The sequence below is a fragment of the Carex rostrata genome, chromosome 9 (assembly GCF_964058835.1).
Source record: "Carex rostrata chromosome 9, lpCarRost1.2, whole genome shotgun sequence".
NCBI classification, from domain to species: domain Eukaryota; kingdom Viridiplantae; phylum Streptophyta; class Magnoliopsida; order Poales; family Cyperaceae; genus Carex; species Carex rostrata.
This window is the reverse complement of record NC_135926.1, coordinates 3452822-3478573: the sequence shown is the minus strand read 5'-3', so window position 1 is coordinate 3478573 and position 25752 is coordinate 3452822. Positions and strand designations below refer to the sequence as shown.

General features: G+C 34.3%; 2 protein-coding genes across 2 annotated transcripts; one reads left to right on the top strand and one right to left on the bottom strand.

Annotated features, from left to right (window-relative positions):
- Positions 1-1194: 1194 nt before the first annotated feature.
- Positions 1195-7201, top strand: LOC144559425 (protein SULFUR DEFICIENCY-INDUCED 1-like). Its single transcript, XM_078308445.1, has 4 exons — positions 1195-1351; positions 1618-1830; positions 5972-6127; positions 6428-7201. The coding sequence occupies exons 1-4, from the start codon at positions 1232-1234 to the stop codon at positions 6848-6850; spliced, it is 912 nt and encodes a 303-aa protein (XP_078164571.1). The 5' UTR covers positions 1195-1231; the 3' UTR covers positions 6851-7201.
- A 2699-nt stretch (positions 7202-9900) lies between these two features.
- On the bottom strand, positions 9901-13325 carry LOC144559775 (putative vesicle-associated membrane protein 726). The gene is made up of 5 exons (XM_078308895.1): positions 12965-13325; positions 11705-11846; positions 10901-11021; positions 10738-10800; positions 9901-10337 (listed from the first exon to the last, which is right to left on the bottom strand). Exons 1-5 carry the CDS (start codon positions 13152-13154, stop codon positions 10191-10193), a joined length of 663 nt encoding a protein of 220 aa, XP_078165021.1. The 5' UTR covers positions 13155-13325; the 3' UTR covers positions 9901-10190.
- Positions 13326-25752: the final 12427 nt, after the last annotated feature.

The following is a 25752-nucleotide window of genomic DNA, read 5'->3' as shown; positions in this document are numbered from 1 at the left end:
CTCCCTCATTTCTTTTCCTATATATGACTGATACAGGTATGCCTCGACTCTTACATGCATGTAATCTCAATTGAAATTCAACTTGGATCCGACATGTGATAATTGTTGTGAATTTTTATGTTTTATTTGAGTTCTTTCATTTGTTTAAAATAATTCATATTATTATCATGTTGAGGCCCGTTGCTCTAATTTTAATTTGCAATCTCTTCAACAAGACACAGTTTTTAGGGGTAATTTCTGTGGTGGATTTTAAGATAGACAATAGTCAATATAAACATTAAATTTTCTTCAGGTAAACATCTAATTGATAAACACACAATTAGGTCAAACTGATCTGGCTTTTTTTTTTCTTTTCTGATATCACTATTCAATGCATATAAAAGTTCAGGCATCAACATCGCTCAAGTTTAATTAAATAGAAGATTGATGCAATACAAATACATAATTACACATAAAATCATGCTAATGTAAACTCATAAACTCTAAAAAGTTTCAAAAAGCTTGTAATATAATATGAACAGTTGAAAAGCTAAATGAAAACACCAAATTTATTTCTTGACATGAGTTTATAGAACTATTTCAAGATGTAAGATCTGAAACATAAACAATAATTAATTTTGGCACCAAGAATTGAGGCGCACCATATTTATCTATTAACATAATAACTTATATCTATTAACAAAAATACCAATTGGAGCGCTCCAAGATAGTCAGCACCATTTCGTTCAAATCTGCTGCAGTTTTGAAAAATAACAAAGGATATTTTTTTAGGGAAATATTATTGGAGGAATTTTTATTATGTGCTCGCTTATTCATATTCCATAACATTTAGGGTCTAATTTGTAAAGAAGCAACTAATTTGCAAGAATAGCAAGAAACTATCCATCCAAATCCCTCACCAAATTAGCAATCACGACCAACCTAGTCGGAAAAGCGTCTTGATACAAACCGTACCAGATTCATGACATGATTGGATCCCTCTCCTCTCCCCTGACCCACAAAATTTTGTGCATGATCCCGGTGTTCTTCGCCATCATGGACTACTAACACCAGTCGTATATGCACGGGCCCCACTTAATTAAATGATCAGTGTAACCCACATTAATTCCAGTCCCTTAAATATTGTAACAGGTCTACTGAGTGTTTTCTGTGCGACAAAAAAAGGGAAGATATATAAAAGCCTGGAGTGTACTTCTCAAAGTCTACTAGAAGAAAGAGAGATTTGAAGGAGATGGAAAATGGTCGATACGAATGGGGAGATGAAGAGAGAGATGCAGACCAGGAATCAATGCATGTATTATACAAGATCCCGCCGGGAGACGGGCCGTATGCTCGAGCGAAGCACTTACAGGTACAATTATACATTTCAATTATATAGTTGTTCTGGATTAGTTCAAATTTTGCCTCTTTCAGATCTGTTGTGATTAATAGTTACTATATTAAGCTAATTATTGTCAACCATGGATAGAATTGATATGTTTTTATCTCAACTTTCAAGATGGAAGTTTGATTGTATGATAGTAATATTCTGCTAATAATAAGATTGTCAATGGGTATTACATAGGAGAAAGTGATAAATTAATTAGCTGGTATGTGAAAAAATTTATGCATGTAAAGCTGGTGGAGAAGGATTTGGATGCATCGATACCGTGGTTTTGGAAGGCGGTGAACAGTTGTGACCGGATTGACAGTGCTCTAAAGGACATGGTCGTGGTGATGAAGCAGCGAGAACGATCAGAAGAGGCGATAGAAGCGATTAAATCTTTTAGACACCTTTGCTCCAAGCAAGCCCAAGAATCCCTTGACAATCTTCTCATTGACCTTTACAAGGTACTTTATTGATTAGTATTATCTTTTATTTACTCCCTTCAATAATTTTTCAATATAATATATAATATAGCTATCTTTAGACTTAACAATAAATGTAATAATGTAATAATATAATTATAAAAGGCCTTCTCGATGATTGTATATGCATGTATACAGCTGCTTCAAGGAATCCACATTTTTTTTTATTTGCCTCACTTCATGGACGCATGAGACAGATATGCAAGCATATATATAGAGAGAGAGAGAGTAGCGAAAGCATATATAGAAATATATCATTATATGCTTGAAAACTCAGATGAATGATGTTAAAACTAGCTTTCTGTATCAACTATCGACACAAGCAGGTATCAGATGCCACTTTTTGCAACATAATAAAAAAAAGGAAAAAGAAGTTGCATCCTTTGCATAGATTGTCATGACCAAGAGGAATGCTTTTTGAAATTGTATGAATTTTGATGCATTTAACTAGTACTCATTTTTTTTTGATAAAAGTGGATAAAACCACCGATTTCTTATATAAAGAAACCTACAATGTCATAGGAGTCGGTATCAAACCTCTGGTACCAGATCCTGTAAGAAACAAGCTACAAATGTAAACATACATCTAAAATAGTACCAAATGGCAACATAGCATCCAACCTAGAAAAACAAAGATCTCCAACTAAGCATACAAAACTAAAATATTTGCAAAACAACTTGTTATAAGCAGAAATTGCCAAAAAAAAACCAAACTGAGGCTACTCTTCTATTACTTCACTTGGATGTATGTTTTGGTCGGATCCAGCGATAGGCAGGAAACCCCTAATTACCTCTTCCTGCCCATGCTGCCCCATCTGCAATGATGAATTCACATAATATACCACAATTTGATCAACATTAGTAGGAAGCAATAAAGATAACTTCAAAAGTGAACCCGAACACTTATTATTCACCCAAAAATACGCTAGAGCTATAATTTGAGCCCCTACTAATTTGGAATTTGTTGTAACCCCTTGGAAACATAACTTATTCCTAGCTAACCATACTGATCATAACACTGCTCCTCTAAGTAATTCTATCAATAACCTATCTTTCAAGGGAATATCTTTGTCAATAAACCATAATTCATCAATAGTTGAATAATCAAAAGAAAAATTGTTAAAATCAGCTATCCAATTCCAAATACTTCGAATAAAATGACACTGCACAAACAAATGATCTATAGTTTCAGCTGCACCACAAAACACACAAGACACATCCTCTTGCCATCCTCGTGTACTCAAAGTCACCCTAGTAAGTACACTTTTTTTCTTAACTAACCATAGAAAAATTTTGATCTTAAAAGGAATATTTACCATCCATACAGTATCATAATCTCTATTCCTAATTCCTCCAAACTCCAACCACGTGTAGAAAGAGTGAACCGTAAATTTACCTTGACCATCCCATCTCCAAAAAAGTCTATTCTTTCTATCCCTAAAGATTCGCACCCGACCTAATTGATCACACAACTTCATCCATTCTTCCTTAAATCTCTTACCAATTGTCTTCTAAATACCAAATTTATAGTACCCTCAGCGCATGCATCGGCCACTGAAATGGTAATATCTACAGCTATTGAAAATAGTTTTGGAAATAAATCACATAAAGCACACTCACTTAACCATCTATCATACCAAAACAATATATTAGCTCCATTACCAATTTCTTTGCTAAAACCTAAGTCCACTATATGCTTACGTTTACACACCCCCGACCTAAAAGCAGACATAGTAGTAGTACAACCTAACAAACCATACTTAGATTTTAGAATGCATTTTCACTTCCCATTTACCCCATGATCATTAAACCTATACCACCACTTAGCCAACAAAGCACAATTAATAGTCTTTAAATTCATCAATCCTAGCCCCCCTTGATCCTTGTCTGCACACACCTCTTGCCATGATACTAGGGAATTTTTTTTCCTAACTGAATGCCCCACATATCAAAGAAATATTCTCCTTAACTGATCAATTATATGTCTAATCGTGACAGGCATGTTATAAATAGCTAACCAGTATAATGGAATAGCGGAAATGACAAAATTAAGTAAAGTAACTCTACCCCCTATAGAAAGTAACTTGCTTTTCCACCCTTGCAAACGTTTTTCTATTTTGTCTATCAACACATTCCAACACTCAATAGGTATAGTTTTCCAATGAATAGGAACCCCCAAATACGTAATCGGTAACTGAGAAACAGTACATCCAAAAATGTTCACTAATCTATTACTTTCAACTTTACTAATATTTAGAGGAATCAACACACTTTTATGATAATTAATCTTAAGACCAGTCATGTTTTCAAAATCAAAAAGTAGGAGTTTTAAAGCTTCTACCATGTTATCTTTGGCCTCTAAAAATAAAAGTGTATCGTCTGCAAAATGCAAATTTAAGATATCCCCAACCCCTTCAAAATTACCTAAGCCTTTCAAATAACCAGCCTGTTTAGCATTACTTAAAATTCTATTTAAAGAGTCAGCTACAATATCAAATAAAAAAGGAGATAAAGGATCCCCTTGTCGTAATCCTCTTCTACAACTAAAATAGTCACCTAAAGAGCCATTGACACTAATGCAAGTTCGACTACCAGACAATATTTCCCTAATCCATCTTTGAAAAGTCTCCCCAAAACCTCTTGCTTTTAAAACTTCAAACAAAAAATCCCAATTGATAAGGTCATAAGCCTTCTCGAAATCTAACTTAAAAAGAAGACCTTTTGATTTTGATACCCTAACCTGATGTAAAACCTCTGATGCAACAACAACATTATCCATTATGTTTCTACCTTTTATAAAAGTTGTTTGTGTATCATCAATTAAAAAGTCCATAACCCTAGCTAACCTATCAGCCAACAACTTTGTAATAAGCTTAAAACTACAATTAATTAGGCTAATAGGCCTATAGTTAGAAATAAAAGGTGCTACTTCTTTCTTAGGGATTAGACATACATAAGCTAGATTTAGTTTAGAAATATCAAGGTTGTGAAAATAAAAAGAAGCAAAAAGTTTATACAAATCTGATTTGACAAAATCCCAACTAGCCTGATAAAACGCAAAAGAAAGGCCATCTGGCCCCGGTGCTTTAGAAGCATTGCAATTAAATAAAGTAGCTTTAATTTCATCTATAGTACAAAAAATTTCTAAGTCATTATGCTGACTGTCATCTAACATCTCTATATCACTCCATAAACCCTCAGCTAAAGTCAGATCCCTATCACATGTGGACCCTAATAACCTTTTATAAAAACTAGTCACATGTTAGTGCTATAGGATATGTTATTAGAATTCCTTCATGTTCTCAAGATAAAATAGTATTCTTCCTTTTCCTATTAGAAGCACAAACATGAAAAAATTTTGTATTTAAATCCCCTTCTAGCAACCACTGTAATCTAGCCCTATTTTGCCAATACGACTCTTCCTCATTCATAATTTCTCTAAACTTCACCTGACAAGCAACGTTAACCCATCTATCCAAATCATCCCTCTCTAAGTGATGTGACTCTTGTTTTTTCTCCAAAATTCCAATTTCATTTAATAATCCTTCTTTTAAACGTTTCTTTTCCCCTAGTAAATTACAATGCCATCCTCTAATTTTCTGCCTCATTTTCTGCAATTTTATTTTCCAATTATTACCTATATCATTTAATATCACATGTTCGGTCCACCATTTTTCCAACAGTTCTAAAAATCCTTCCTCTTTTAACCAATTCCTATCAAATCTAAACATATATTCCTTTTGCGAACTATCCAAGCCAACTTTTAAAAGTAAAGGGGAGTGATCTAAGTAAATTCGAGGAAAAAAGGTCAAAATTGTATGATTAAATTGCGAATCCCAATCTACAGTACAAAAAAATCTATCTAAAAGAGTGAAGGATTTGGAATTTTGTGATCTAGCCCACGTAAATTGTCTATCAATTAAAGAAATTTCCATCAATTGCAAATCAGAAATTAAATTATTAAAACGATTACTAACTACATGATTATAAGATAATTAATTAATTCTGAGTTTGCTTTTTATACTAAACAGATAATTAATTAAGTTCACATATATCAGTATCTATAATCTATCTATATATATATTCTTATTGAATTAAGTACACTTGTACTTTTGGTAAATAGAAATGCGGGAGGACCAAAGAAGAGATAGAGTTGTTGAAGAGGAAGCTAAGAAAGATATACATAGGTGAAGCATTCCAAGGAAAGACCACGAAAAGAGCAAGGTCTCATGGGAAAAAGATCCAAGTTTCAGTCAAGCAAGAGACATCTCGTGTCCTGGTATGTCTGTTTCGTTTACTTCTCTAACATTTCTTCATATCATTTCACTCCGCTTTTGATATATATCGATACAGTATGCAACGTACCGGTACCGCACACACTTATTATGTAAATGCATGTCAGCACTACTATAATGACGATATATACTTCGATCAAGTTCAAGATTTAATTGTTTCCAATTTAAGCAAATGGCTATGATGAGAAGGCACACGTGAATGAGAAAAAAAAAAAGAAGTTTTGCAAGGTTATTCGTTCATAAGAAAAACACTACTAAATTATTTCCGCTCAATCTATATTTAGGGGAACCTAGCATGGGCTTATATGCAACAACAGAGCTACATTGCAGCTGAGGTGGTATACCGAAAGGCGCAAATGATCGATCCTGATGCAAACAAAGCATGCAATCTCTCTGTGTGCCTCATTGAACAAGGTCGTCTAGAGGAGGCCAACCAAATTCTAACTGACATTCTCCAAAGAAAGTACATGACTTACAGTGATAGCAAGATCTTCAAAAGGGCAGAGGAATTGATGGATAGGATCAACTCACAGACAAAGTTTCTCATTTGGGACAAAAAGGAGGAGCCAGTGGATGATGAGAGCAGGATGGAGGATGACATGATAGAGATACTGGATATGGCAATAAAGCAATGGGCTCCTTTCAGGTCTAAGAGGCTGCCTATTTTTGAAGAAATTTCTGCTTTCAGAGATCCAGTTGCTTGCTAAAGTTCTTGTTGACTTGTGGTACGTGTTATATTTATAGGTGTAAAGCTTGCTATATATATGGTTGGCACATGATGTCAACTGCTCCTGTCGACCAGTGCCTAAGAGGAGAGTGTTAGTATTTTTGGTGCATGTGAATAGTGTGGGTTTTGCTGTGTAGTGCATGTGTACTGTAGATGGTCTAATGTTGTGTAAATTTCTGTTAGTCATATGTTTAACCTGTTAAGGGTATGTATAGTTAGTTTAAGTTGGTTTAGCTAAAATATAGATATGTTATGTAAGATTTCTCTGTATCTCGTCTGAGAAATGGAGTTCAAGCAGTCCAAAATAATAATGCAAATGTTTGTGCCAACTAATTAAATACTTTTATGAGGAGGGTTCAAATGCCTCCATGTTTTTGTGCCTCCATCATGCCTTCATCTCCCTCCATCATTTTCAAAGTTCAAATAGTCGATCCGAACCGCTCAACCTAAACTCCATACTAAAATATGTTTGGAGACCAAATTTTATATTTTTAGGAATTTTTTTACTATTTTTTTAGATAGGTAGAAAAATACTGTTTTTAGATGGTTCAGATTTACTGATTTTGTACTTATCTAAAAAAATAGTAAAAAAATTCCTAAAAATATAAAATTTGGTCTTCAAACATATTTTAGTATGGAGGTTAGGTTGAGCGGTTCGGATCGACTGTTTGAACTTTGAAAATAATGGAGGGAGATGGAGGCACAAAAACATAGAGGCATTTGAACCCTCCTCTAGTTTTATATTCGTGCAAGTTAAACCACTTTTTCAAACGGACTAAAAATGTTCTTAATTACTTTTAGATGTTGTTGAAATTTGAAGTGCCTTATATGTGCGCTTAATTTTTCAACATTTAAGATAGAAATTGATTTTCGTAAAACTATTAAGTGTACTGAAACGAAAATGAAGTATGTATTTTGTAATTTTCAAAGGTTGTATGTGCAAAAGATTAATTTTATGCATTTAAATTTATTTCCGCATTTTATCAAGCACAGTCAATTTAATTAAAAAACATAATAATATAGAAGGCGCACATAATTTTTATATCATAATTGACACAGTAGAGTTTTATATTTTTCACTTATTATATTTCACATTTATTAGATGCATATTTTGCATAACAAACGCATTAGTTCCTACTCAAGTTTATATGAAACTATATATGAATTGCATTTTCTACATGTAATATGCATTTCCTAGCACTATGTTGGATAATATAAGCACACTAATTTATATGATTTGTATTAGTCATTTGCTCATCCAGTCGAACATAGACATGAAATAAAATAAAAAATATTTTGTAAATAGATAGAGCAACTAAATTTAGTTTAGAGTTATAATTTAAATTATGATTTTGATATGGGTAATTAACAACAAAGTCACGTCTCTCGAGCTGGATGAGGTTGAGTTTCAACTTTCAAGGAACCATACTAACAATGTTGTGTTAATGATGCCATTCTAGAGGGGTTTATTGCGACAAATGGAGGAATTGATCTAGTCCTGAGGGGGTTTCCTAACCATTTGTTTGTTTTATCATTATCGCAGGATTTTAGAAAAGGTCAGAAATCTATATATAGAGACTAGACTTTTGTTTTCTTAAATTATTTTTGTTAATAAAACATAATATGATTTTAACCAATGTATTATCTGTCTTATTGTGAGTAATAATTGATGGTCATTCAAATTTGAAATAACAATAACTTTATTCTAATATGTTTAAAACTAATTTCCAATGCCTATAAAGAATTAAAATATGACATATCCAATAAATGTTGTTATTATTATAGCTTTTTTAAGTTGATAAAAACAATATCTATGCTTAAATTTTGATTGTGAAATCATTCAATTTTAAATAACTTTTGTTTGTCATAAGTAGCTTTATAATTTTAATTTATACCACACTTCGTCTATAGTCTACTGTCATAGATAAATATTCATCTTTCATCTTTCTCTTTCATGCAGATTAAATTTTAAGCCATAACCTAAGTTATCAAACGAAATATAAAACATAAAAAGTAAGATGAAGTAATTTAATATTTCTTAAATTTAAGTAGCAACAAAACATAGCCAAGAATTTTAAAAATACCATACCTCAAAAAATGATAAATCAAAAGACCACAATTTTGTGGAATTTCGAAAAATAGCATGGCCGCATCTAGGCCACCTTTTTTTTTTCCTTCTCGTGCGCCAGTTCAGTCTGAACAAAAAAAAAAAAAGGATGGCCGCATCTAGGGGATGCGGTCCGCAAAAAAGTGGCCGAACCTAGGGAATGTGACCGTGTCAAAATTCAAATTTTCCTGAAAAAGTGGCGTTTTGGTATTCAAATTTTTGTGCACCCAAATGTACCCTATCTTTTTTCTTCGTTTACAAAGTCCGAATAATCAATCTGAACCGTTAGATGCGATCTATATATTAAGATGTGCTTGGAGACCAAATTTTATATTTTATGGAATTTTTTTACTATTTATTAAGCCACTTTGAAAATCGCTGATCCAATGGTCCAGAAAATATAAAATCAGCGATTTTCAAAGTGGCTTAATGAATAGTAAAAAAAATCCAAAAAATATAAAATTTGGTCTCCAAACACATCTTAATATATATATCGCATCTAATGGTTTGGATTGACTATTCGGACTTTGAAAACAGAGAAAAATAATTTGAAAGATAGGGTGCATTTGGGTGCATTTCAACCCACATCTTTATATTATTATAAGTTTGATATATTTTGCACTCGTGTTTTTGCAATTATAACTTTTTACTTGTGTTTTTGTTACAATTTATTTTCCGATGAATCATGTCAAAATTCGTGTAAATCCAAATACTTAAAATAAAGTTAAAATTGGATCATTTTCATATTGTGGTTAGTTATGAATTATAAATATTATAATCTGACTATAATAAATCGAATTAATGACCTAAATTAAATCAAAACCAACCGCCTGTATACACCTTTACCAACAATAATATCAAAGAATTATCGACATGGATGATTGACAAAATAATATATATACAAAACATAAGAAAACACTCAATTAGTTATTAGTAAATAAGCAAAGCTTTTCCTATACTAATTTTATAATGTAAAAGAACAAGCTGCATCTTATACATGCGTATAGTCAGTAAGTACATCGCTGATACAATACCCTTGTATGTTATAACATTCCGCATCCCCCCACTCCTAAAACCCAACAATACACGAAAAATCAAACCAGCCTGTCGACTGAAACAAAACAAAAAAACAAAAAAAACAAAAAAAGAAGAAGAAGATGAAAGTGTAATGGTACCCTATAATAAGTTTGACCCGTTCTGAGTTCCGACCCAATTAAGTGCACTTGAAGCCGTGGCAAACAGAGAGAATTACAATGAGGATTAGAGCAATAATGATGCCCAAGACAACGAGCTTAAGCTTCATGTTTTGGTACCACATCTGCCTCCTTATTTTTGTCCCTTGCTGCCTGAAATCTTGTGCCTGCAATAGAAAATGAAAGTTGTTTAAATTTATTTGAAGAATATACCAACGGTGTTTTGCAAATTACAGAAGATGTTTCATTTATTACTAGGCAACAGTCAATACTTTCGATTATTTGTTGAAAAGCAGACATTGTTTAAAATAAGGTTTACTGTAAAAAATACTAAACAACCCTAAATTTTGAGCATAAACTCAGGACAGATCACTTGATTATTTATACTGAATTAAAATCAAGTGTTTCATCCTCTTGGCCTAACTTTACGCCAGTTTGGGTGCTAGTTGCAAATGCAAAAAGATAAAACACTAGGTGTCAATTCTAAAACAAAATTATGCTTTCTTAATCTCAAAAAGAAAATCATAATTTTACAAATGAAGCTTATTTTAATGGTTACAGACAAACCTGGGAGCGAAGGTTCTCAGTCTTGTCAACAAGCAGTTCAATCTTCTCCCCTCGATCCAAAACCTGACGGAAAAAGAAGAAAGTTTGTAAAAATGAAGCTTGCACTGCAAGAAGAGGTGCATACAGCATGATATTTCAACCTCTTTTTTTTACAGAATATTACCTTCTCTATATTTTCCATCATGACACCCTTGACTTCAGAGACCTGAGCTTTGACTTTAGCAAGCTTGTTTATCTCCTCTGGATGATCCACACAATATTGCATGTGTCCTTTCAGCTTTGACCTATGACATTTCAAAGAAAAGGTCTTAAGCACAGCTACTTGTGTAGTTACATTACTTTTTTATGACAGATGAACTGTTGATTGAATTAAATATGCTATTAAACCACCTCTTATTGAACTGTGAACTGAGAAAAACGTTATATAGGTTTTTTTGCAAATTACATCAAGTACATTCCCATAATAAGATCAAATATTTTGTCACATTTACAATTAAAAACTAACAACATGATCATACTACAGTCAAATCATTGACCAATGTGCAATACTTTAGGTTCAATACAGGAGTTCACTTGGGTTAATGACTTCATGCAAATCACATCAAATATTTTGCTACTTTGCAAATAGCATTTGCTGCATAAAACTCAAAACAAATATTTTCAAATTAATTAGTTAAATCTGCAGGCTCAGCAAAAAAAATCCATTTGGCTTATTTTGTTCATCTCAGGCTTGAAACGATATTACATGACTCGCATTAAATTCTCAAAATTAGACAAAACATAATTATTCCATCAGAATTGCATGATCATTATGAATTATTTAAAAAAATTCTGTAACAGCTTTAGGTGTTGGGAGTAGATAGTTTGGCGTTATTTCAAAAGTCAGAAATTTTCTTTCTTCAAAAAATAAGAATTGCTACGTGAAAAGTAGCCCCAGTAAAACGTTAAGAAAAAAAAGAGGAATTACGCATATTCTTTGTTGAGGCTATGGGCAGTGGCAGTTGCTGCTTTGCCACTGCTATATTTCTTGGTGAACTCTTCTTTTACCCTCTCTAAGAAGGCCATAGGTGTCTGCCTTCCAGCAGCCTCCACTGCCACAACACAATATGCTACACAACAAAAAAAGGAACTACATAAACAATGTCAAAACAAAACAAAAAAATGTAAAGCAAGAAAATCAACCATCTGACCATCTATCCAAGAAAGCGCAATCAAGAAGAACAATGAAACTTACAACCTTTGTGAAAGTTGAAAAGTGAAAATGAAAGGTATATTTTAAAAGTGGTTAGTATGTCAACAAAATGAGAAGTTCACAATGCATTTTATATTGTCTGAACTTTGGTTGAGGCTAGCATCAAGTCATTAAGCACATTTGTAATAATCTTGATGCATGAGTTAGAAGTAGCATCCAAACTTATATCTGAGATTACGACTTCTCAAAAGTTGAACGAGAGGACAACTGGTTATTCCTCTCCTTTTCTTTTCTTTTTTTCTTTTTTTTAGCATGAGATGAGGGACAAAGCCCTCCAATCATCCTCAATGCGGATACACCCACACGGAGAGCAATGCCTTAGCCAATTGTGTTAGGGGTGGTTCTTCACAAACGGTCAATTCAACCAGTGTGTACACTTAGTCAGTTGAGATATTTTATCTGTTGAACAGTTTGCAAATTATTCATCCCAAGGCCCATCATAATACTGTAATAATTCCATGATGTTCTCAAAGTTCACTATTCTCCACCACAAATTGCATATACCATGACAAATTCAGACAGGTATTTTCCAGGAATCCAATGTACCTGACCCTTTCCAGAGCTCTGTTAAAAATGGTAGTTATTATTATTTATTTTTTTATAACCACAGTGTGAAGTTTCCAAATTCTCTATTTCCTATGTACAACGCAAATCACCGTGACAAAACTTAGACAGTCATGTCCCAGATAATATATCCAAATAATTCAACCAGCCTATTGAACGAAACTCTGACAGAGTGGGTCTTATCTATTTGAACACATCCAAAACCAATAAATAAATTATTATCGAAAATGTCAAATTTCCAATATTATTGTTTCATCGTGTTGTTGATTTTAAAACACATGAAAATGCAAAGTAAATTCAACCAACTCAATCTGCGCCACAACCATAAAGATCGTATATCAAAACCCGGATCAACAAAATGATTAGAGTATGAGAAATGCAAAGAGATAATAATAAAAAAAATCAACTCACTGAAGCCATTCTCCACGAGGTAATTGAAGGTGTGGCCATCGCAATTGTATGTGAATTTGTTATTGCTCGCAGGAAGCTTCTGGAGGCATTGAGAAGCGATGGTGGTGAAGTTCCCCGAGAACTCGGTGTATTCCGCCAGGATCACCGTGCCTCTCGCCACGAAACTATAGATCAACGTCTGTTGCCCCATCCTGGATTCGAGACAACCCCAGGCCTAACCCTACAAAAGATCTGTCCCGGACAAAAGAGAAGGAGAGCAAACCGAGAAGAGGAGCAAAACCTACGCGTTGAAGGTTACCTAGGAAGAAGGAAAATGGAGAGGGGACGGGAAGGACAGAAATTTGAAAAAACTGTAATAAATGGTATGTATTTTGTTTAGAGTTCAGATTTTGCTAATTTTGCATTTGAGAAGATATTTTACTTGCACCTGGTTTATGAAATGCTACACCTTCGACCGCGGTATTCTGAAATAAGCCAAATAGCCAATAACGTACCGAGTCTAAGGTGTTCCACTTAGACCGGTTACAACAAGAGTTTCTTAAATAAGGAAAGCTTATTGCGAAAAAGCACCCAATTGTCTCCAGTATTTAGAAAGTACACAGAGAAATATTTTCAAATGAATAAGCATTTCGATCAATATTGTTGGAACAGAGAAAGATAAGTGAACAGTCGGATATTTCTATCACTGTATCACATTTATCTAACGGGTCCTTCCAATTGGGTTCTACTTTTTAAATGTCATGTTTTCTATCTGCAGAGAACTATTACATTTTTCAAAATAAGAAACAGCAACAAAAAACCAAAGGAGATATTTTGTTGCAGACAGCTAGGCAGCGCATTAGGCGAAAACAAAAACAAAGGGGAAAAAAGGGTGGAATTTCAGGTATGCCCCTCGTAAACTTCTAGTTTTTGAAAGATCTACATAAAATTCTCTTTAAAATTCATAATGTCTTATTTACCTCTCTAAATTTTATCGGTTCTACTGTTTGAAAATTAATATTTTTTAATATTTTATTTTATCATTTTTATATGTGAATTTTGCATGTCTGCAGTTTTATAGTTTGTACATTATATTTTTATAATTGAAGTGGTCTAATTTACCGTATTTATTATTTTGATGATTTATTTGTGTCTTCATTAAATAGAGAAAAAATAATAAAAAATGCCCTTCTGGATAAGGCTAAGGTGCTATGGGTTGCATAGAGACCTACGGTGCTACGGCTCAATATTCGAATTTTTAAAATCCAAACGGTCGATCCGAACCGTTAATCTTGTTCTCCATATTAATATGTGTTTGGAGACTAAATTTTACATTTTTTGGAAAAAAATTACTATTTTTTTAGATAAGTAGAAAATCAAATGACTCATGTCTCATGCTTATTGAGCCGAAATTTTTTTAATTATCACGGTAAAAATTCAAAATTAACTAGTTATCATCTTAAATTTCAAAATTGAAAAACCACTACTCACGCTACTCTAGTGAGCTCACAAATTTTAACATGTGCGTCAACCCATCTTGCGCACTAATTTTTTTAGTTATGTTCTATTGTAGTTTAAAAGGTTAATCAAATTATGAGTATAATTTATATTATTTTGCACACCAACTTATTTATTATAATAATTTTTAGTTTAAACTTAGTAAAAAATTTGTGTCAAGTGCATTTTATTTTCTACAATTTCTTTGTTTAATTTGATGCGAAAATATAGTTCTATACATAGGGGTGAAAACGGAGCGGATACGGAGCGGATAATGCTGATACCATATCCGCATCCGTCGGATAATGAGCGGATACGAATACGGATACGGATAGTAAACGGATATCAAAATTTAAAACCAAATCCGCCTGAAACGGATACGGATACGGAACGGATAGTCCACGGATACGGATTCGAATACGGATATAAAACGAATAATGATCGGATAATTGAGTCACATAAACTTTATATACAAATAATGTGGGGAATACAAAAATAATATAAAGATACAAGATTTTCTATATTAGATAATAACAGAAAAAAATGAAAAACAAATCAGAAAAGAAATAAAAGGTTTGAAATGGAAAAGGGAGAATAGAAGAAATTGTAGGGAATGGAAAAATAAAAGAATAGCCAATATTAAATATTCAAGACATGCTTCAATTACACAAAAGGGTGTTTAGTGCAGTGGCTATGTGCTATGGTTCTTAAACATGAGGTCTTGGGCTCGATTCACGCCAGCTGCAGTTTTTGAATATTTTCAAATAAAAGTGGGTTTCCATGTTTGGAGCAGCGGGTTCACGGGTTCGGCGCCAACTGGTTCGCGGATAAAGAGTTTGCGGGTTCGCTGATAAATTCGGATTTATTCGGATATCCGTTCCGTTTACGGGTATTGGAATTTATCCGAATCCGTATCCGGATATATTGTGAATACTAAGAAATTATCCGGATCCGTATCCGTCTATTATCCGATCCGCATAATTCGGATACGGATAGTAACCAGATTCGGAGCGGATTCGGATTGGATAATCCGGCTCCGTTTTCACCCCTATCTATACACCACAAAACAAAGCATAATAGAACAAAAAAAGAAAACTTAGTCTAAAAATTTCACACACAACAAACAAAAATTAAAATAAAAATGAAATTTCGTGCACGGATTGAATTTGCGTGAGTGGTAGTTTTTCAATTTGAAATTTAGAGTGGTAACGAATTAATTTAAATTTTTTACCGTGGTAATTAAAAAAAATTCGGCTTATTGAGTGACTAAATATCTCTTTGAAACCTTTATAATTTAAATTCTACAAGAGTTTTATGGGATCCAAATCCGCTATTTTCGAAGAAGAACACTCTCTTTTTGGTTTTTTTAATTCTATAATAAGACCGAATTATTTGTTTCTTTTCTATCTACGAGGACGAAATTTTGAGTGCGTCTATGGTACTATGCATATTACGATTTGGCCTGTGCTACGGCTCAATATTTAACTTTTCAAAATTCTAACGGTCAATCCGAACTGTTCATCTTGTTCACCATATTAATATGTGTTTGGAGACCAAATTTTACATTTTTTAAAATTTGTTTACTATTTTTTTAGATTTATTGAAAATCACTATTTTTGAATGGTCCAGAATTTTCAGATTAAGTGATTTTCTATATATCTAAAAAAATAGTAAAAAAATTTCAAAAAATGTAAAATTTGGTCTCCAAACACATATTAATATGGAGAACAAGATAAACGGTTCGGATTGATCATTAGGATTTTGAAAACTCAAATATTATGCCGTAGCACGGACCAACCCGTGATATGCATAGTACCATAGACTAGGGGTGTCAAAGGGTACGGTACGGGTCGGGTGGAGACATTTTCATACCCATATCCATTAAAATTGACTTTACACATACCCTACTCATACCCATTAAAAATTGATCTTACCCTACTCTACCCGTTAATATTATCGGGTACCGAAACGGTAGCAGGTGAATAACGGATAATACTAGTATAATAATTAGTTTTATTATATTTTATAAATTAAACATCAAAAACTCATTCATTTTAACACATATATAAGTGCATTTATAATAAAAATAAAATAAAATAGATGTGCAATCAATTTCAACTAAATTAATTTTTATAAAGAATAAAAATTCAAAAACACAAATATATATTTCAGTGGGTTGAAAATTGAATTGAATATACATTTAAGTGAGTTGGAAATTGAATTGAATATATATTTGGATTTTATAATTATCCTATAGGATAACGGGTACGAAATAGTTATTACTCATACCCTTACTCATTTATTTAACGAAAAAAAATTATTACCATACCCATACCCATACCCAATAAGCTAATAAAAAAAAATTTATCCATACCCACCTTATCGAATACAATACGGGTCGGATAAATGGCTAAAAAAAGTACCATTGACACCCCTCCCATAGACTCACTCCGAAATTTTTATTTTAAGAATTTCACCAAAAATAACATTGAAAAATGCGCGGGTAATTTTGGGTTTTTTCATTTCTATAAAAAACCGAATCATCTTTCTTTGGTATCTACCCATTCGGCTGTGGCAAGAAGCTAAACCACACCCATTCGGCTCTCTCCGATGTCCGCAGCGTCACCGGTGGCGGTGGTTTCCCCGCCGTGCGATCCCATGCAGGAGATCAAATCGGAGTGCGAGCGGTCTTTGACTGCGCTCCGACGTGGCAACCCCACCAATGCCCTTCAGTTGATGCGCGAGGCAGTCGGCAAGCACGGTGACTCGACTTTGGTGCACCGGGTCCACGGCACGGTCCACGCTAAAATGGCAGCTGTGATCGAGGACCCAGTTGCGAAGCAGAGACATTTAAAGGTTGCAATTGATTCCGCACAAAGGGCTTCTGAGCTGGCTCCAAATTCCATCGAGTTCACGCATTTCTATGCTTCACTGTTGCTTGAATACACGGCTGAGTCAGGGGGGTATGACTTGGCTTTGACTGAGTGTGAAAGAGCTCTTGGTGTAGAGAACCCGGTGGACCCTGCTGAGGAATCGTTGCATGTCAGTGAAGAGAGGATTAATCAGGTTAGTCTTAAGCTTGAATTCAATTTACTTTGAGGGGTTTCCGGGTAGTTCTTAGGTGAAACCGCCTGTTACTGTGCAATTAATTATTTGTTAGAATTAAATAAAAAGTACGATTCCAATGGTTATTATATCATGCTTTGGTAACTTTCTTTATTGTAGAATAAGGACTAGATGTTGTGGGACTTTGCATTTCTTCAGAATATTTATTTTAATTTTGGTGGTGATTGGGGTGTTTTTGTGGACCAATAGTAATAGAAGCTTTTTATTCAAATTCAAGGCGATATTTCCAGAATTTCAAGATCTATTTTACACTAGCAGTGGCAGTGCAAATAGAGTTAATTTACTTCGCAGTTTTCAACCATATTTCCGGATTTTGGAGTACTTCAGAGGGCTTAAATGTAATTTTGGTGGTGATCAAAGGCTCTTTGTGCCGAATTTTTAGTAAAAGAAAATAGGGAAAAAAGTAAACAAAATGCCACAAACAGCTTTATTTTGTTTCCTAATTTTAAATTTTGTTTTTTTTCTATTAATAAAAAATTCGATTTTTTTTTTAGGAATCAAAGTCTTTTTTTTCTAAAACGGCTTTCATTTGCTCCTTCATAGACTATTTTTTTTTTTAAATATTCGCAGAAGCTGTGAAGTTGTGAGGGGGAATCGAACTCTCGACCTTTGAGTACAACAACTCTAGAACTTTTTTCTAACCAATTGTGCTCCTTTATAGACTCGTAGTACATGATTTGGTGCAATATATATATAGGGCTGCAAACAGATATGATACAGATCAGATAGTGGTAAAACTATATTTGTATTCACTTTTATTTTCGAATACATATACGAATCAGATATCGAATATCCTTAGATATATACATAAATATTTTCATAATATATATTAAATCATATGGTATATAATTATATATTTACTATTCAGATACAAATAATTAAAATTCAAAATCGTATCCGTATCTGTATTAATATTTCGATATCAGATATCTGTATCTAATTTTCGGATAGAGATTCAAATACATTCGGATATTATCTGATCCATTTGCACTCATAAATTATGTAATTGGAGGGCTGAGATCAAATCCGAAGTTTCATCTTTCAATCGTAGCCGTTGGTGGATCAAACACCCAACGTGCTTAATAATAGAATGGAGATAGCAAAGCATTTATATCCATGGGATAAAGAGTCTTTCTCTCAATGGAAAGAGAAAAACAAATCAGTAATTCAATATCAAACATCTTTTGAGAAAATAGAATAGAAAGGTCGGGGTCCATGCGAGCAACTGGGAATTGGTAGTGCTGCCATTTTGTTTCAGGGGAAAAGCACCAACTGTGGTATTATATTATATTTTTATGGATTTGGTATTAAGTTCTTGTTTCTGATTTGATATATTTGTTATATATATTTATTGGCACATTTCTTGATGAATATGTACTGTAATTCTTATTGTCCTTTTTTTATTCATGTAATAGTAGCACCAATATTGAATTCTTGACTTAGTACAGAGTGTCTAGACAATTTGACTGCAATTTGACCAATGAAAGCTTATTTAACCTTATTTGTGCTCACATTTTCTTTAGACCCGTTTCCTTATACGCTCTTATTTTTGAGTTAGCGGCTATTACGTTATTCCAACAAAATGTTAAATTAGTGATTGAGTTAGCAGTCTTGGATTAGCTTGAGTTAGCTGCTAATCCGGCTATTCCAAAGGAATGAACTAATTAACAAATTAGTAATAGTTTTCTCAGGGAAGCAGCTAACAGTCCTCCAAAAATCTCTGAATATTTTCAACTAATTCTTGGAATAAACTAATTAACAAATTAGTAATAGTTTTCTCAGGGAAGCAGCTAACAGTCCTCCAAAAATCTCCGAATATTTTCAACTAATTCTGTAAATATCAATACTAAATCCTGTAAACATCAATACTAAATCCTGTAAACTAATTTAACAAATCCTGTCAACATAAAAACGCGTGAAAGCTGTTAAAACTAGAGTATTAATAATATCCGAGTCGGGTATACCCGACCATACCCGCCCGTGCCCGCCGCCCGGGGTACCCGTGTCCGAGCCCGGGTATGGGTCGGGTACGCGGGTACGGAAAAAAACCGGACCGGACCCGTTTTTTTGGACCAATACCCGACCATACCCTACCCGACCATACCCGTACCCGACTATACCCGTACCCTAGTACCCGAGTACCCGTACCCGATACCCGACCACTGTTCATTGGAATTCAAAATTCAAAAATTTGGTTTTTCCCTCCCACAAAAAAACCAGAAAAAAAACAGCAAAAAAAAAAAAAACCCGTACCCGCCCTACCCGTCAAGGGTACACGGGTACGGGTATAGGACGGGTAGCGTATGGTTTTTGAAAAATATACCCGACCATACCTGTACCCGTATAGCCTTGTACCCGTCCTACCCGTACCCGAGACGTACCCGTACCCGTCCTGGGTATACCCGGGGTACCCGTACCCGCCCGCCCATTAAACCCCTAGTTAAAACGTGTGACAGTTGTTAAAAACGCGTGAAAGCTGTTAAAAACGCATGACAGCTGTTGAAAACGCGTAACAGCTGTTGGGGACCACCTTCTGTGAACATACACATAGTATCCTGTGAACATACACATATTATCCTGTAAAATGCATATATTATCCTATAAACATACATATTGTACTTAAAATTATGGTAGTTGTGACAGTTGAAAGCACGTCAGAACTAAGCTAAAAAGGGAAGACTTTTATATACGGAGATTTTCGAGAAATTTGACTTTGGGGGATGTTACCTTTTCTCTTTTCTCAGGGGAAATAAAACCCTCCCAATTTGAGACATTCTTTGAGAAATGGAATAGGAAGCTAGGGGTCAATGCAAGCAACATGGAATTGATAGTGCTGTCAATTTGTTTCGGGGCATATGGTTTTTGTAGTGTACCACCTCATGCTACCCTTGGTTTCTGCCAACAGCCTATATGACATAAATTTTATTGGGCTCTGTATTAATTTCTGGTTTCTGGTTTGATATATTTTTCCCTTTCTTGTTGAATATGTACTGTAATTGTTATTGTCCTTTCTTTATTGATGTAATAGTAGCACCCACCAATACACCAATATCGGATTCTTGACTTAGTACAGTGTGTCAAGAAAGGTCTGTTATCTTATTTCTGCTCCCATTTTCTCACGAGTCCAATGTAATACTGAACTAAACTAAGAAGAAAAATAAACTAGTAGTATTGACATTGGTAGAATAGTAATTACAAAATAGGTATTGCAAAATAGATTACTTCCAAGATGAATTAGCTTGGTATAAGTAGCCACATGAAAAGCTAGGCCTTCATTTTTCCCATGAAAAGCTAGGGGATAACCATTCTTGCATCTGAAAAGGCACTCTTATCTTTGCATTTTGATCATGACAATCGTCCTTACTAGAAATGTTAATGATATTTAACTAAAAAAACATTTTTCCATCTTACTATTCGACACTTTCTTGCATTTAGAAAATTAATTAAGAGGATTTGCCTCAAAGATAAACATCTTTGTAGGTTTTTATCAAAAAAAAACTTCTCCAGCGAAATACTTTGATCAGTATTTCTTGCAAATTGGATCGCACCCAAAAATTTGTGACATTTTCATAAAATTATCTATTATAATTACTAAAGTTTTAAACTCAATTATTCCACCGATAAATATTAATGAATATTTCAATTCCAATCTAATTTTGTTTCAATTATAAAATCAATGCAATTGTCATCTTGAAGATTTTCACTTCAAAGATGCTGACGTACACAATAAATAATGAAGTGTTACCAATAATATGGAACCTGCTACGGTGCTACGTGTAGCATAGAGGCCCTCCATGCAACGACTCAATATTCGACTTTTCAAAATCCTAACGGTCGATCCGAACCGTTCATCTTGTTCTCCATGTTAATATGTGTTTGGAGACCAAATTTTACATTTTTTGGAATTTTGTTTACTATTTTTTTAGATTTATTGAAAATCGCTGTTTTTTTATGGTCCAGATTTGCTGAAAACAGCGATTTTCAATAAATCTAAAAAAATAGTAAAAAAATTCCAAAAAATGTAAAATTTGGTCTTCAAACACATATTAATATGGAGAACAAGATGAACGGTTCGGATCAACCGTTAGAATTTTGAAAAATCAAATATTGAGCCGTTGCACGGAAAACCTCTATGCTACGCGTAGTATGCTAGCATATTTCCCAATACTATAGTCTCAACTTGCAAACCGCTAGAAACACACAAAAAAAAAAAATTTGAAAATATTTTGACAGGTGCAAACCATGAACATTTGTATTTTAATGGTGTTTGTACTTCAATCTTGATAGCTACCTCATAAAAACAAAAACAAAAATAAAAATATTGCCCATGATGCATTTTTTTTTTTTTTTGCTCCATGATGCAAAATTGGTATCAGTTGTATTGATTATAGCTTTAGCTCGAACTACGATGTGGTTGCTTTAAGAGTAGAACTAGGGTGCTCTTAAGCTCACCAAAGTTTTGATGAACTTAACTCTAAAACTCATCAAATCGATTTCAAACGACGAATCCGAACCATTAAAACCCGTCTACCTTACGTGTGATGCATCTACATGTGAAATTTTTAAACATTCGAATTAATTTAGTATAAAGTCAAGCGGTCAAAATTAGAAGGTTAATAAATTAATTTTAGTGTATTCATTTTTTAAACGTTTTTGACGGCTTGACTTTATACTAAATTAATTCGAATGTTTAAAAATTTCACATATAGATGCATCACACGTAAGGTAGGTGGGTTTCAACGGTTCGGATTCATTATTTGAAATTGATTTGATGAGTTTTAGAGTTAAGCTCATTAAAACTTTAGTAAGCTTAAGAGCACCCTAGTTCTACTCTTGCTTTAATTTATTTCTTGGGTTATAGTGTTATACTATGTTCTAATCGAACATCCAAGATGCTACTGATATTGATCTAGAAATGTAAGATAATCCCAAGGCCAGGATTTGTGCTTCCCAGGTGTTCTATACTTCTAGGCCTGCTAAACGAGCCGGGCCGGCCCATGGACTGTGAGCTGGACTCTTAAATGAGTCAAATTGAGCTGAGCTCAATTCGAGCTTGAGCCCGAACTCGGCTCGAACTCGAAATAAATCACACATACTCGCTCTGATCCGAGCCGAGCCGAGCTGCCCACTGAGTCGAACCATTCCTCTCCTCTCGCTCTCTCGCTCTCGCTCAATTCTTCTCCCTGTCGAACAGGCGAACAGCTGAGCTCTCGCTCTCTCGCTTCGTCGCTCTCCATCTGCTATCTCGCTCCGTCGCCTCCAGTTTCTCTCTTCTCTCTTCTCTCAGGTGCTCTCTCGCTTTCGCTCTCGCTCAAACACCTTATCCACATTCGGGACATACTATTGCATAATCGATTAAGAAAGCTATTTTTGAGTGGAAGTTGAATGAGAAGGTGTTTACAATCACTCTTGATAACTGTTCAGCAAACAATAATGCAATGACGTTTTTGGAATACATGTTTTGGGACAAGCCTGTTTTTGAGGGTGAAAACATGCACATGAGATGTGGGGCTCACATCTTGAACATTATGGTGCAGGATGGTATGGTGGTCATTCGGGAGGCTTTGACCAAAATTAGAGAGCTGATGCGGTACATAACTTCGAGCGGTCCGCGACTACAAACCTTCAACCAAATCCTAACTGCGATGCAGTTACCATCCAAAAAAGGGTTGACTTTAGACTGCATCACTCGATGGAATTCGACCTATGATATGGTCGTTGAAGCTTTGAAGTACAAGGATGCCTTGCTAAGATATGGAGATGGTAGTGCGGTGATTGTTCCTAGTTCGGAGGATTGGAACGTGGCGGTAGAGATGGAAAAGTTTTTACGGGTTTTTCGGGATGCAACAAAGAAGTTTTCAACCTTTAGGCAACCTTCTTCACATGAGTTTTTAAAGGAGGTGTGGACTATTCGTAGCACTTTGTTGGAGGAGCATAACAATCCCATTTTGCAAAACTTATCAACGGAGATGCAAAAGAAATTCAAGAAATATTGGGAAGAGCCGATTGGGATGCTAACATTAGCTACTGTTTTTTATCCTCGAAAAAAGTTTGAATGGGTGGAATTCTGTTTTGGTATTGCATATGGAGAAGGCACTGATGCGTACAAAGCAAAAGTTGAATGTGTGGAGAAGTCGCTTAAAAAATGGTACCAGGAATATGAGAGCAAAACTGGCCAAGCGACAACTAGTGTGTCACCGCAAGTGGAACGTCAAAATGAGAAACAAAAGAAGCTTGAGATCAGTTTTCAGGAGTTTCGTTCTCAAAATCGTCGATCACGACAAAAGAGATCCGAGTTGGATAATTATCTGGAAGATGCCGTGGTGGTAGAGTCGGATGAAGAATTTAATATTTTGCAATGGTGGAGAAAAAATTCAGAATTGTATCCGACTTTGGCAAAAATGGCAAGGGATTTCTTGGCAGTTCAAGTGTCAACCGTTGCATCTGAGTCAGCTTTTAGTGCAGCGGGTCGGTTGACAGATCACTTGCGGAGTTCTATGACACCGGAGACAATCGAGGCACTCATCTGCTCAAAGGATTGGTTTATCTCTATTGATGAGAGCTCCAACTTGGACCAGTTTCGTCCATTCATGCCTCATTCTTGATTAGTGTTAGAGGTAAATATTTTATTTATAATTTTCTTTAAAATTGAAATCTTATTTGAAATTCACATCTCATCATAACCTTTTATAAAATGCCACAGGATCATCGAGTGCTTGGTTTGGAAAAAGAAAATCGCCTGACAATTGAAAAAGATGAATGTTACGAAATTTGAGGCATGTTGATTCTCATGAATTTAAATTAACATTTGATTTGTAATGTGAAGAATTTTGTGTCTCTAATTCATGGATTGTTTGTCAGTTTTTTTAATTCTGATTATTTGTTGTTTTTGAATTCATGGATTTTTTAGTTTATTGTTATAATTTGAACTTATTTGAATTCATGGTTGACAGATTACTTGTTATAATTATTTTTCTTAAAACTAGATTTATCAATTTCCATTTCATTATATACTTTGATCTGTCACGGTTCTTTAAATTATGATTATTTTTCTGATTATTTTTCTGATCTGTCACGGTTCTTTAAATTTCCATTTCTTAAAATTCTGATTATTTTTCTGATTATTTGAATTCACGGTTCTTTAAATTATGTTTGAGCCGAGTCACAAAATTCACGGTTCTTATAATTCACGGTTCTGATCTGTCACGGATCGGATCAACTTAAAAACGTGATTTTATTTCTCTTATTATGATGTAAAACATTCAGAATTATTTGAATTCACTGTTCTGATCTGTCACGGTTCAGAAACGAAAGTCAGATAACACTAATTTAATACCATGCCTTTGAAATATATTACAATTAATTGAGTTTGAGCCGAGTTTTGGGTTTGGGCCGAGTTCGGGCCGAGCCTAAAGAGTCCAATGGACCGAGCCGAGTTCGGGCCGAGCTTAAAGAGTCTAATGGACCGAGCCGAGTCGGACTTTACTCTTCAAAGTTGAGTCGAGCCGAGTCGGGTTCTAATGAAAGAATGAATGGGCCGGGCTGAGTTTTGAGCGAGTTACCGCCCATTAACAGGCCTATATACTTCTATTAGACCATTAGATGAAACTGGACGTATCCATTACATGTCTTTACTGGAGTCAAGATATGGAGCTTTCCTCTCAAAGTCTCAACTCTCAAGTCTCAACAGAACTTATCTTTACGGTTGATGACAAATGTTATCAACAAATATATTTATAAAAAAAAAAATGTATTACAAATGCTCAGTTAACCACAACTCTGCACTACCAATCCGAACAACGTCTTCCTTAATAACTCGTGATAATTGCTTACTCCATTCGTTGCACAAAAGACCACATAAAGATGCAACTTACTATTTTTACTGCAAAATTAGAGAAATGTGGAACATTGGATTAAGATCTTAACACAATTAAACGGTCTATTATTGTTTAGGAGTAACAATAAAGAAGTGAAATAATTTATTTTGAATTAACTTAAATATTATTTCATTGGGACGTGATATGAGTACCCGCACTCTCATCCCCCATTACCCCCCAATTTTATTTGTTCAATTTCATCCACATTTCTCATGATCTATAAGGAATTTTGCAAATCTAAAACCACGAACGTCTTCTACGCAATTTTATCTTTCAAATGAGATCCATGATGACATACTTTCGAGCTCG